Here is a 13,773-nt window from a genome sequence, read left to right as displayed (position 1 = left end):
AAAAAAAAAAAGTTTTAAAAAGCATTTCAACAAAGAGGAAATAATCAACTGAGGCTTTACAAAGTAGAGATCACTAAGTGATCTTGATAAAATTGTTTCAGTAGAATGGTAAGGATGGAAGCTTGACTGGAACGGATTAAAGACAATGAAAGGAGAGGGAAAAGCCATGCCTAGAGACAACTGCCTGAAGAATATTGTTGTAAATGATCATTCTGGCTGCTGTGCGGAAAATGAGTCAACAGGGATGGGGAAGGTTAGAAATTGTAAGATGCTGGGAAGCCTGTCAGGAGGTGACTGCAAAAGATCAAGCAAGATGATGGTGGCTTAGATTAGATGGGAGAGAAATGTGAAGAAATTACTAATATAGATTTGAAGGTAGAGTTGGCAGGATTTATTTAATGATGACTTGGATATGAGAGTGAGAGAAAGAGAGGAGGAAAGACTTGTGGCTTGAGTAACTGTGGAGATGGTGGTTCTATTGCTTAAAAAGAGTGAAGACTTGAAGAGAAACAGTTTGGGTAGGGGAGTTGGGATTGAAATAAAAAATTCTGCACTGACCATGTTAAAATTAGTATCTCCCCTAGTTATCTAGCGGCCAAAGCAAGCAGGCAACTGGATATATGCATCTGAAGGTCAGAGCTGGAGATAAGGGGTATGAATCTCACTGCATGACTGTGTATTAAAGTCAAGGGCAGGACAAGCTTCACTGTGGGAAAATGAATACAGAGAAGAGAAGGCCCAAGTCTGAACCCAGAAACACTCAACATCTCGATATTGAGCAAAGGAGTGGCCTAGAATTAGGAAGAAAATCAGAAGAATGTGCTATCACAACAGCCAAGATAATAAACTGTTTCTAGGAAGAAGTGTCTATGACTAATGCTGCTAAGAGGTCAGGCAAAGTAAGAAAGAGAAGTGGCCATTGGTTTAGCAGGCCCTGTAGAGCAGCGGTTCTCAACCTGTGGGTCGCGACCCCTTTGGGAGTCAAACGACCCTTTCACAGGGGTCGCCTACGACCATCGGAAAACACATATATAATTACATATTGTTTTTGTGATTAATCACTATGCTTTAATTATGTTCCATTTATAACAATGAAAATACATCCTGCATATCAGATATTTACATTACGATTCATAACAGTAGCAAAATTACAGTTATGAAGTAGCAACAAAAATAATTTTATGGTTGGGGGTCACCACAACATGAGGAACTGTATAAAAGGGTCGCGGCATTAGGGAGGTTGAGAACCACTGCTGTAGAGTGATAAGACAGAAGCCTGACTAGAATGAGAAAAAATTGTTGAATCAACAGAGAACACTGATTATTCCTCAGTACAACTGAAGTCCTATGGCATTAATTTCTTTCAATGCCATTACCAGAAACTAATATAGTGACTCCAAATTTCTAGCATAAAATATAGGATTCTCTTTCTTAAAGATACTAGGATGGAAAGGCAGCAAACAGACAGATTAATCTGGATTTGAACCTATCCTTTGCCACTTACTAGCTACTAGTATGTGTCTTGAGGTAACTTTCTTAATCAGTTTAAATTTTAGTTGCCTCATCTATAAAATGAAAATATTAATACCTACATGTCATAAGGTTGTTGTGAGAAATAAATAAGTTATTACATGTAAAATGCTTAGTACAAGAAAGTTGTTATTGTTGCTATTGTTATTATTCTTTTCTTTAGTCACTTTATTTTTTTTAAATCGTAAGACTTTATTGTAATTAGGCAATTTTAATCGTTAAAATTAAATGTGGGAATATCTAAAGCAGTTTTCCTAATTTTTAAAAAATATATGTCCCACTTTTGTAAATATAAAAGGGATACAACCACCACTTATGAGATTCTAATAATGCCCACATGGATGGCATGATACAGACTGAGAATTGCTTTATCTTCTACATATCATCATCATCCTAAATAAGGCTGGGTTTTAACGCTGAAGTCTGCATTAAGGAAAATAATAGGATTATTAGAGGGGTGGATTCCCAACATATCATGAACAACCTTGCGCTGTGCACATCACTACTTCTATACTCATAAGGTCAACAGTATACATCTTATTTCCTTACATGAAAGCTTTTCACCTTACTGCTACCAAAAAATAAATACTGTCATTTTTATAAAACATTTAAATATTTAATGTATAAAAAAGTATAGTTAGCCAAACAAAAATTATGTATCTATATTAAATTAAAATATGAAAAATGTATATATAAAGATTTAAACAAAATACAGAAATCTTTGTATACCAGAAATAAATAATGCTAATGAAAATGCTGAAAAATACTCACCGCAAAGTCAAAGTATAATCTCCCTGCATTTTTGTTGAGGCATCTCTGACCAAGAAGGTACCATCTGGCATGTCCCGTAATTTGTCATTTACCTCCTCCCTGAAGAATTATAGTAAAAATGAAAAAAACACAAGTGTCATTTGTGCTCTTCATACATTATTACTAAGGCTAGTTGGGAAGTGGTATAGTTCTAGAATCATAGGGCCTTCAGAGGTCATTTAGTTCCTCCCTCTAGGTGTGTTCATTCTGTTTTGATTTTCGGTGTTATGCAATTTAAGGAAGGGCTATTTACTTCTTAAACTTTTCCAGATTTCAACTATCTATAAGAGATAGTGTTTCCATTAAGCCTTTAAGGGATTCCTTAGGCAGCTCTGAACTTGCAGAGTTTCAGGAAAAACCAGCAGCGGTTTAGAAAGAAGGTTATATTTAAGCAACACTGGCAGCTGTCTGATCAGAGGGGAAGAAATTCACTAAATTCACAATTTTTCAATATAGTATCCTCCAATATGAATGTATACTGATAATAAATTTCTCTTCGGAGCTGGTTCGGGACTTTAAGGAACAGTACTGGAACACTCAAAGGAAATGGCAGGGTATAAAAGACCCTTGAATTATAGAACCACAGGGTCTTAAAATATAAATTTAAATGATATTTAAATATAATAGATCCTTTTATTGTATAATGCTAAAATAAATTTTTTCTGATAATTTTAATATAAATATATATTGTCTTCCTCAAAAAAGTAAACATAGAATTACCATGTAACCTAAAAATTCCACTTCTGGGTATATGCCCAAAACAAATGAAAGCATGGACTTAAACATTTACACACAATGTTGATAGCAACATTACTCACTAGCCAAAAGCTGGAAACAATCCAAATGTTCATCAAAGCCAAATGTCCAGATAAATAAGTAGATATATATATTAAGTGAAATATTGTTCAGCTTTAAAAAGGAAGTAAATTCTGACACATGCTATGACATGGATGAACTTTGGAGGCATAAATATTGTATAATTCCACTTATACGAGATATCTAGAGTAGTCAAATTCATAGAAACTGAAAGTAGGATGGTGATTGCCAGGGAGGGGCTGGGGAAAATAGGAGGAAAGGGGAGTTAGTGTATTAGGAATGGGTATAGAATTTCACTTTGGGAAGATGAAATAGTTCCAGAGATGGATGGTAGTGAAAGTTGAACAACAATGTAAATGTACTTTATACCACTGAATTGTACATTTAAAGATGGTTAAAAGGGTAAGGAAAAGAAGGAATGAGTGCCATTTTGGTAATGGGAGAGAAGAGACAAAAGAAAGAGGGAGACAATCATATTGAGGAATATAGCATCAACTTGAAACCTGAGTTGGCTGAAATGTGTAGTGTTTTTTAAAAACAAGGAAATGTAATATTCAAATTTTAAATATATATATACATATATACATATACATATATATATATGCAGTGTGTGTGTGTATATATATATTCCTTCTGTAGATTCAAATATTTCCAAAACCACATTTTACTCAAAGAGAAATCTGTCCAAGAGTCCTGTTTCCCAAAATGAGGTGTGAAGAGTGCATCAAAATCACTTGGGGAGGTTGTTAAATGCAGATTCCTAAGCCCCACCCAATTGATTCTTGCACATGTAAAGATTGTGGTACTACTACTACCGCCTTAGAGACAAAAGGTAAGGAAAATTAAGTACCTATAAGTATCTTTCACCCTAAGATATGTGTAACTATCTTAAGTGTAATACCTTAATAAAAAAATAAAAAAATAAAAGAAATATATCCCCAATATAGTATTAAAAATAAAATCACACCCATAATTTAAAGATTTTCTTGTCATTTTGTGTGTGTGTGTGTGGGAAGAAAAGCATTTAGAAACTTTTGAAATGTTACCACACAATCTCTTAAATGGTCATCTTTAAATGACAATTAATGGGACATTAAAGTATTTTAACTACTAATTCTAAAAAGTGATTTTTAAAAAAATACATTCAATAATAGCTGCATTCTAGTTACCTTGAAATATCCCCCCAGTACCATTCTGCATCCTGAAGAGAAACAGAATTGTCCTTCATTCCATTTGTAACAGCTGAAGTCATTGGCTTAGGTGGCTTTGGTGGAAGAGCTAGAAGAAAAATGAATATTATTTTGTACATGTAAATTATAATTTGTTTTATTTCCTCAGTCAGGAACCACTGATTAACCAATGTACACTGAGATTCAAATAATTATAAATCAAATAGCACTTTTTTTCTAAAATGTTTTTACTGATTTTAGAATGAGAGGGAGGGGGTGAAGGGGGAAGAAGGAAGACAGATAAGAGAGACAGAGACATCGGATGTGAGAGAGAAACACTGATCGGTTGCCTCCCACACGCACCCTAACTGGGATTTGAACCGGCAACCTTTTGATGCATGGGAACCTTTTGATGCATGGGACGATGCTCAACCAACCTGGCCAGGGCTTATGTTAAATCTTAAACATTAGTCAAAAAAATCCTTTCAAAACTATAACAACAATTGCCTGAAAAGTATAATTTTCAAGCTATTTGAGGTTTTTACTTTTCCTATATTTTTAAATTTATTTTTAAATACATTGGCATAGAATATTATATTAATTTCACATATACAACCCCAGGATTAGGCATTTATATAACTTAAGAAATGATAACCCAGATAAATCTAGTACCCATACGACACCATACATAGTTATTACAATTTCTGTTCTGCTTGTTTGTTCAGATTCCACATGTAAGTGAAATAATCTGGCATTTGTCTTTCTCTGACTTATTTCACTGAGCACAACATCCACTAGGTCCAACCATGTTGTTGCAGATGCTAAGATTTCATTCTTTTTTATGGCTGAGTCATATTCCATTGAATATATGCACCACTACTTTATCCATTCATCTGCCGATGGAAACTTAGGTTGCTTCCATATCTTGGCTATTGTAAATAATGTTGCAATGAATATATGGATGTACATGACCTTTTGATTTAGTGTTTTGGGTTTCTTTGTATAAATACCCAGAAGTGGGGTTGCTGGGTCCTTCTTTGTCTCCTGTTGTAGACTTTGTCTATGTAAAGTCGATTTTGCCTGGTTTAACAATTGCTACAGTTTCTTTGTATAAATACCCAGAAGTGGGGTTGCCTGGTTAACAATTGCTATCCAAGCTTTAATGTTTTATTTTGTTTCTATTTTTATTAAATATCTCTTTCTACACCTTTATTTTCAGTCTTTATGTGTCTTTTGATCTGAAATGAGTCTCTTGTAGACAGCATATGAAAAGGTCTTGTCTTGTTATCCATTCTGCCACTTGTGCATGTCTCTTGATTGGAGCATTTAATCCATTTGCATTTAAAGTAATTGTTGATAGATACGTAGTTATTGCCATCTTATTTTTCATATTTTTTATCTTCATAGTGACTGGTCGTTTCACGTTTTGATTTGCATGTTAGCCTTTTATTATATAGAATTGATTTTAAATAGAAAGGGAGAGAAAGATCAATCAGCTGCCTCCTGCATGCCCCATACTGGGGTTCAAGCCTATAACCTGGGCATGTGCCCTGACGGGGAAATAGAACAGCAACCTCAAGGTGCGTGGGAGGACACTCAAGCAAATGAGCCACACCAGCCAACTGAAGGATTTGCATGTTAGCCTTTTATTATATAGAATTGATTTTAAATAGAAAGGGAGAGAAAGATCAATCAGCTGCCTCCTGCATGCCCCATACTGGGGTTCAAGCCTATAACCTGGGCATGTGCCCTGACGGGGAAATAGAACAGCAACCTCAAGGTGCGTGGGAGGACACTCAAGCAAATGAGCCACACCAGCCAACTGAAGGCTGTCCCTCAATTCTAAATAATTGCTTTACTGGTTAGAGTAATCTGATTGTAGGTCTTTAGTTTTCATCACTGAATATTTTGTGCCAATCCTATCTGTCCTGCAAAGTTTCAGTTGAGAAATCAGCTGACAGACTTAAGGACACGCCCTTGTAGAAGACTGCTTTTCTCTTGATGTTTTTAAAGTTCTCTCTTTGTTTTTAACCTTTGGCATTTTATTTATGATGAGTCTTCATATGGGCCTCTTTGGGTTAATTTTGTTTGGGACTCTCTGTACTTCCAGGGCTTATATATCTACTAGAGGCCCGGTGCATGAAAATTCATGCACTGGAGGGGGGGTCCCTCAGCCCGGCCTGACCCCTCTCTCAGTCTGGGAGCCCTCAGGGGTGGGAGGCAACCTGGTGATCAGGGGCAGGTGATGCCCCCATCACACTTCTGCTGCTGCCACCGCTGGCAGCATAAGCTTCGGCTGGCCCTGGTTACCTGAGCCTCGGGTGGCCCTGGGTGGCTGGGCAGCCACCACCCAAGGCTTGCCTACGCCTCAGGCCCAGCGTGGGTGGCTGGGAAGCTGACATCCGAGGCTTGCCTGCGCCTCAGGCATCAGCTGGGCAGCTGCCATCTGAGGCTTGCCTGCGTTTTGGGCAGGCTCTGGGCAGCTGGGGGGCTGAGGGCAGGTCCAGCCACACTGTGTGCCTGCCACCCCCACGGCAGGACTAAAAAGACTGGGGGACTCTGGCGGGGCTGAGGGGACTGGGCACCGCCATCTTGTGGCTATGGGCACTGCCATCTTTGTGAGGGTGTGACAGTCAATTTGCATATTCCCTCTTTATTAGATAGGATTTCCTTCATCATATTAGGGAAATTTTCAACCATTATTTTTTTAATTTCTTGCTCTCTGACTTCTGGCACCCCATGATGAGAATGTTGGTAAACTTGAAGTTGTCCCAGAAGCTTCTTACACTATCCTCATTTTTTAAATTCTTTTTGCTGTTCTGATTGGTTGTTTTCTGGTTCCTTATATTCCAAATCACTGATTGATTCTCTGCCTCATCTACTCCACTGTTGATTGCCTGTAAATTATTCATTTCAGTTCACATAATCTTCATTTCTGACTGGTTCTTTTTTTATGGTTTCCATGTCCTTACTTATGCTGCTGAAGTTCCCACTAAGTTCCTTGAGCATCCTTATAACCATTGTTTTGAACTCTGTATCTGGTAATTGTTTGCCTCCATTTCATTTAGTTCTTTTTTCTGGAGATTTTCCTGTTCTTTCACTTAGAACCCATTTGTCACCTCATTTTGGCTGCTTCCTGTGTTTGTTTCTATGTATTAGATAAAGCTACTACATTCCCTGGACTTGGTAGAGAGACCTTATGTAGTAGGTATCCTGTAGGGCCCAGTGGCACAGCCTCCCCAGTCACCTGAGCTGGGAGCCCCAAGTGTACCCCAGGTGAACTGTGTGCACTTTCCTACTGTAGTTGAGCCTTGATTTCTGTTGGCACATCACTGTGAGGGCCTGCTGCAACTACAGTGGAGAAGCTGCTGTTCAGGGGCTGGCCTCATGAAAGCAGGACTCGCTTCAGTGGGGCTTTGGTGCCTGCTGAGTCTGCCCCTTGAGTATGTCACTGGTGCAGGTGGCTGGGTTATAATCAGGGTGTTCTGAAACTGTCCACCACGTGTACTGGCTCTGGGACCTCCCAGGTGGTGCGAGGTCAGCCACTGCCTATTTCCTGCCTGGGGCCACCTGGCATGAGCTACAGAGTGGCTGCTACTTGTGCTGGGCTTGGAAGTGCCCAGGGAGAGGTCAAGCTGCAAACCAAGGCTGGCTGCCGCTAATGCCAGGTCTGGGGTCACTTAGCAAGAGGTACTGCATACCAAATGCTACCTGTTTGAGAGACTTTACAAAAGTATGAAGCATGAGCTAAGAAAGGCCCTTTGTATAAAAAGGCCACTGGAAATGGCTTGGGTGAGCCCAAGTTTGAGGGAATCACTAAGGTGGCTGGGGGGTCAGCAGGTGCCTAACATTATTATCCAGGTTGATGGAGACTCAGATTTGGTGCCATCCTGATGGCTCTGTGGAACAATGTCCTCTACTAGCACTTCTGTCTGAGAGAAAGCTGCCTCTCTAGCCCTAGTCCTAACACCAGACAATTCAGTTCCTCCCCATATGTTCCTATGACTTTTGAGCTGCTGCCCCAGTGCTGGAGCTCTGAGCAAGTCTGAGTAAGTCCATGTGTGGGCCCTTCAAGGATGCCTGGAAATCCAGGAGCGCTCCATCTCTATCAACCACAGTCTCTGCTGATTTTTACAGCCAGAAATTATGGAAACTTCTCTCCTGGCAGTGGAACCCTGGACTGAGGGGCCTGGGACCACTTAAGGGGGATCTCCACAGGCAAGATACCCTTACTGATTTTTAACTACCACATGTGGGTATAGGACCAGTCTGTTCCATGCCTCCACACCTTCTACCAGTTCCAGTGTGGCTTCTTCTTTATATCCTCAGTTATAGGATTTCTGTTCAGCCAGATTTCAGGTATTCTGAGTGATGACTACTCTGTAATTTAGTTGTAATTTTGATGTGGCTGTGGGAAGATGTGAGTACTACATTTATCTATGCTACCATCTTGACCAACACTTCTTTTCCCTTCTTATAAAGCACTAACTTTTAATTTTGGACAGATGTCAAAAAAAAACTTAATTATCTCTCAAAAGATGATGTGGCTCTCCTTCGCAAATAATTCAGTCCAAATGCCATTAAGTGGGGCTGGGCATAATGACCAAGAGTTGATGTCAGAGATGGAAGCAGCTGAGAGAGGACTATATCCATATAGAAGGGCAGAAGCATAGTGCAGGATCTCAGAGCTTGAGCAGGTGTGGAAGGGATCCTCATGGGGACAGCCTGGGATGGGTGATGGAAGGGCAGTAGCATGGGGCCCAGATGGCATAGTATTAGAGACATAGTCCTCGGAAGTAAGCATCCCAAATGCAGAGGGGCAAAGCCAGAGAAGGGTGAAAAAAATATCTATTTGGGTGGGGGATGGGAGGTGGCAGGGGGAACCCTATATAATAAAGAGGTAATATGCTAATTGAACATCACACCCTCACAAGACGGCAGTGCCCACAGCCACAAGATGGCGGTGCCCAGTCCCCTTCCAGGGGGCAGCAGGCCCACAGAGCGGCTGCTGCCAGAGTCCCCCAGTCCTCTCAGCCCGGCCAGCAGTGAATTTTCATGCGACCATTACCATTTTAAAAAATCCTTACCCAAGGATATGATTATTTCTTTTAGATCATCTGTTCTCGGGGAGCAGGCCTAAGCCAGCAGATGGGCATCCCCCAGGTGTCCCAGACTGTGAGAGGGCACAGGCTGGTCTGAGGGATCCCCGTGTGCATGAATGTTCATGCCCTGAGCCTCTAGTACAAGAATAGCTATTACAGATTGGGTACATACAGAGAAATAGATAAAATAAGTAAAACCATTAAAGATAATTGAGCCTGTCCAATGTGGTTGAGCATCAACCTATAAACAAGGAAGTCACTGTTTGATTCCTGGTCAGGGCATGTGCCTGGGTTGTGGGCTCGGTCCCCAGTAGGGGGTGTACAAGAGGTAGCCAATCAATGATTCCCTCTAGTTATTGATGTTCCTATCTCCCTGTCTCTTCCTCTCTGAAATCAATAAAAACATATTTTTTTAAAAAGATAATAGAAGCCAGGTTTCTCATAGTCTAACATGAAAGTTACAAATATAGAAAGGTAAAAAAAAAAATAGAACAAACTCTCTGGTTTGGACTTGGATTGCATATATTGATATAAATTCAGAGAACTAAATAGATAGATGCAAATGTCTATATTTATAAGGAATACAACTATTCCATAGCTCTGTCCCTTGAGAAGTTCGGGGATCGGCAACACCCCAATATCTACACCTAGCATTCAGTTCTTGTTTTCTTATGCTATTCTCTACTAACAGCAGCCAGGGCTCTGGAGAAATGGCTAATTCCAGGGCTAGAGTACAGCAAGTACTAAATAAACCTGGAAATCATGCCAAAAAGGAAGCAACTGCTCAAAGAATGAGGGGTCATGACCAAAGAATAAAGACTCCAGCTTGAAGGGTTCCCACTACCAAATCTGGAACATCAATACAAATAATAAGGAATATAAGCTATGTAAAAAAGGAATCTATGTGCCCATGCAGAAATAAATGAAAAACTAAAAGACTAATGATTAATTATATAATCTCAGAGGACCTTCTCACAAAATGCTTTGCAATCAAAAAATTTAAAAAGACTAATATAATAGCAGAGAAGCCTGGCAAACACCATCTTAATAAAGTAATCAAGGTTAATACCACTAGTAATGATGAACTCATGGGCCCCCAATAGGATATACTGAGAAGAACACATCATCACTCCCGTGATATTCCTACCAAATACGCACAAACTGAATCTAATCATGAGGAAACATCAAACAAACCACAACTGTGAGACATTCTACAAAATAACTGGCCTGTAATCTTTTAAAATGTCAAGGTCATGAAAGTCAAGAAAGGTTCCTTCCAGATTGAAGAGGACTAGAGAATCATGACAATTAAATGCAAGGGGTGACTCTAGACAGAATTCTTATTATAAAAGACGTTGCTGGTACAATGGACAAAACCTGAATCCAAAAATGAAATGATAGTAATGAATCAATGTTAATTTTCTGATTTTGATGTTTGTATTGTGGTTATGTAAGAGAATGTTCTTCTTTATGAAATACAAACGTGGTCATCATGTTGGCAATTTACTGTCAAGAAAATCAAATTATTTTTACTGTACTTGAAACTTTTCTATAAGCTAGACTGTTGCAAAAAGGTATTAACAAAAAAGCGACAATATTGAGGGATTTAGGAAACAATGTGAATATGTTCTTCAAAACAGAATCTCTTTATTGTTAAATAATTTTAAACAAAGGTGTCAAGACAATTCAATTGTACAAAAGTAGCCTTTTTAACAAATGGATGTGGCACAACTAAATAGCCACATGCAAAAAAAAAAAAAAATGCAGCTTGACTCCTATCTTACATTTTATGCAAAAATTAACTCAAAATACATCAGTCGTAAATGTAAGAGCTAAAATTATAAAACTTTTAGAAGAAAACAGGCTTAAACCTTAATGACCATGGATTGGGCAATGGTTTCTTGGATATGACACCAAAAGTACAAACAACTAAAGAAAAATATAAACTGGATCTCTTCAAATTAAAAAAAATTTTTTAAATATATTTTTATTGATTTCAGAGGGGAAGGGAGAGGGAGAGAGAGGTAGAAACATCAATGATGAGAGAGAATCATTGATCGGCTGCCTCCTGCATGCCCCACAATGGGGACCAAGCCTGCAATCCAAGAATGTGCCCTTGACCAGAATCGAACCCGGGACCCTTCAGTCCACAGGCCGACGCTCTATCCACTGAGCCAAACCAGCTAGGGCAAAAAAAATTTATTTTCTAAAGGACACCATCAAAAAAGTGAAAAGATAACCACAGAATGAGAATAAATCATATATGTGATTTTTTTTAAATATATTTTATTGATTTTTTTTACAGAGAGGAAGGGAGAGAGATAGAGAGTCAGAAACATCGATGAGAGAGAAACATCGATCAGCTGCCTCCTGCACATCTCCTACTGGGGATATGCCCGCAACCAAGGTACACGCCCTTGACCAGAATCGAACCCGGGACCCTTCAGTCCACAGGCTGACGCTCTATCCACTGAGCCAAGCCGGTCTCGGCCATATATGTGATTTTTAAAATTTGTATTTAAATCTGGCCAGTTTGGCTCAGTGGAGAGAGTGTTGGCCTGCAGACTGAAGGGTCCCAGATTCAATACCAGTGCGTGCTGAAGGGTCCCAGATTCAATACCAGTCAAGGGCATGTACCTTGGTGCAGGCTAAATCCAGGCCCTGGTTGGGGCACAAGCAGGAGGCAACAAATCAAATGTGTCTATCTCATTGATGTTTCTCTCTGTTTCTCGCCCTCCCTTCCACTTTCTCTAAAAAAACCAATGGAAAAATATCCTCAGGTAAGGATTTCTTTTTTATTGTATTTAGAATATATTAAAATCTCTTGCAGTTTAATAAAATGACAAATGACTCGTTGGCCTGCAGACTGAAGGGTCCCAGATTCAATACCAGTCAAGGGCATGTACCTTGGTGCAGGCTAAATCCAGGCCCTGGTTGGGGCACAAGCAGGAGGCAACAAATCAAATGTGTCTATCTCATTGATGTTTCTCTCTGTTTCTCGCCCTCCCTTCCACTTTCTCTAAAAAAACCAATGGAAAAATATCCTCAGGTAAGGATTTCTTTTTTATTGTATTTAGAATATATTAAAATCTCTTGCAGTTTAATAAAATGACAAATGACTCATTTAAAAATGGGCAAAGGATCTGAATAGACATTTCTCCAAAGAAAACATACAAATGTCCAACAAGATGAAAAGAGATTCAATCTCATCAGCCATCACAGAAATGAAAATCAAAACCACAATGAGATACCACTTCACACCCACTAGGTGTGACTCTAACGAAAAAAGTCAGGTAATCACTGTGTGGGTGAGGATATGAAGAAACTGTAACTCATACATTGCAAATAGCAATATGAAACAATACAACTGCTTAGAAAAGATCTAGCAGTTCCTCAAAAGGTTAAGCAGAGAGTCACAAGCAATTTCTTTTATTTTTAAACTAGCGGCCTGGTGCACGGATTTGTGTACATTGAAAGGAAATTAATTAGAAGAAAGATTTGTGAAGTAATTACGTTACTGCAAAAAATTACATGTCGGGAGGAACCAAGATGGCGGCATAGGTAAATACCTGAACTTGCTGCCATGTACAAACACATTAAAACTACAACTAAAAGACAAAATGGATATCATCCAGAACCATGGGAAGGCTGGCTGAGTGGAAGTCTGACAGCTAAAAGGAAAGAGAAAAGCACATTGAGTCCGATAGGAGGTGCAGAGGTGTGAAGTGTGGAGGTACGGAGGCGCGTGCGAAAGGGGCTGACAGCTGGGTACACTGTTGTCTTTTTCAACCAGGAGGGAGATATAAGCTCCTGACTGCTCTGAAATCCAGTTCTGATTTCAGATAAGCTGGGGACCCAGACTCATACACAGAGAAACTGGACTGTCTGGCATCGGGCCGGAATGTGAGGGCGGCTTTCTCACAGAAGTGCTTGCAGCATTCATTGTTCCTGCGCAGGGCCAAGGGACACAGAGACCCAGGGACCTATCCGAGGGAGGGCTGACAGCAACCACTGCTATTTGCACCGCCCCGTGACTCCCTGAGACCACACCCCACCCAATTTACAACCCCACCCAAGCTGTGTGCAGAGGCTTTTGCATACTAATGGCCTGGCCTTTCTCTGCCTAAAAACCTGTCAAACTCCAGCTGGGTCAGAGAAACCCAGAGCTTCCAAAAGCCTAAGGCTAATCAGCAGCCTGCATTACTTCACAACTGCACCTCATCTGGGCACCTCCAAACCCCAAACAAAGAGGAGGAATCTGCAGATCTCTCTGTAGCTCCTGCTGGGTGGCATCAGGCAGTGGCGACTTTGCATCTCCTTGGAGATCCAAGAGCCAGTCTACCCGT

General features: G+C 39.9%; 1 protein-coding gene across 3 annotated transcripts in view; it reads right to left on the bottom strand.

Annotated features, from left to right (window-relative positions):
• Positions 1 to 13,773, bottom strand: part of PIK3R3 (phosphoinositide-3-kinase regulatory subunit 3) — an 86,360-nt gene that overhangs the window by 31,441 nt on the left and 41,146 nt on the right. For all 3 annotated transcript variants that reach the window (XM_015567509.1, XM_006769223.2, XM_015567510.1), the window contains 2 exons: positions 4,326 to 4,434; positions 2,302 to 2,400 (listed from right to left, as the gene is read on the bottom strand). In XM_015567509.1, coding sequence (XP_015422995.1) covers positions 2,302 to 2,400; positions 4,326 to 4,434 — 208 coding nt within the window. The remainder of the gene's footprint in view (positions 1 to 2,301; positions 2,401 to 4,325; positions 4,435 to 13,773) is intronic.

The sequence above is a fragment of the Myotis davidii genome, unplaced genomic scaffold, assembly GCF_000327345.1.
Source record: "Myotis davidii unplaced genomic scaffold, ASM32734v1 scaffold924, whole genome shotgun sequence".
Lineage (NCBI taxonomy): Eukaryota > Metazoa > Chordata > Mammalia > Chiroptera > Vespertilionidae > Myotis > Myotis davidii.
This window is presented reverse-complemented; position numbering and strand designations above follow the sequence as displayed.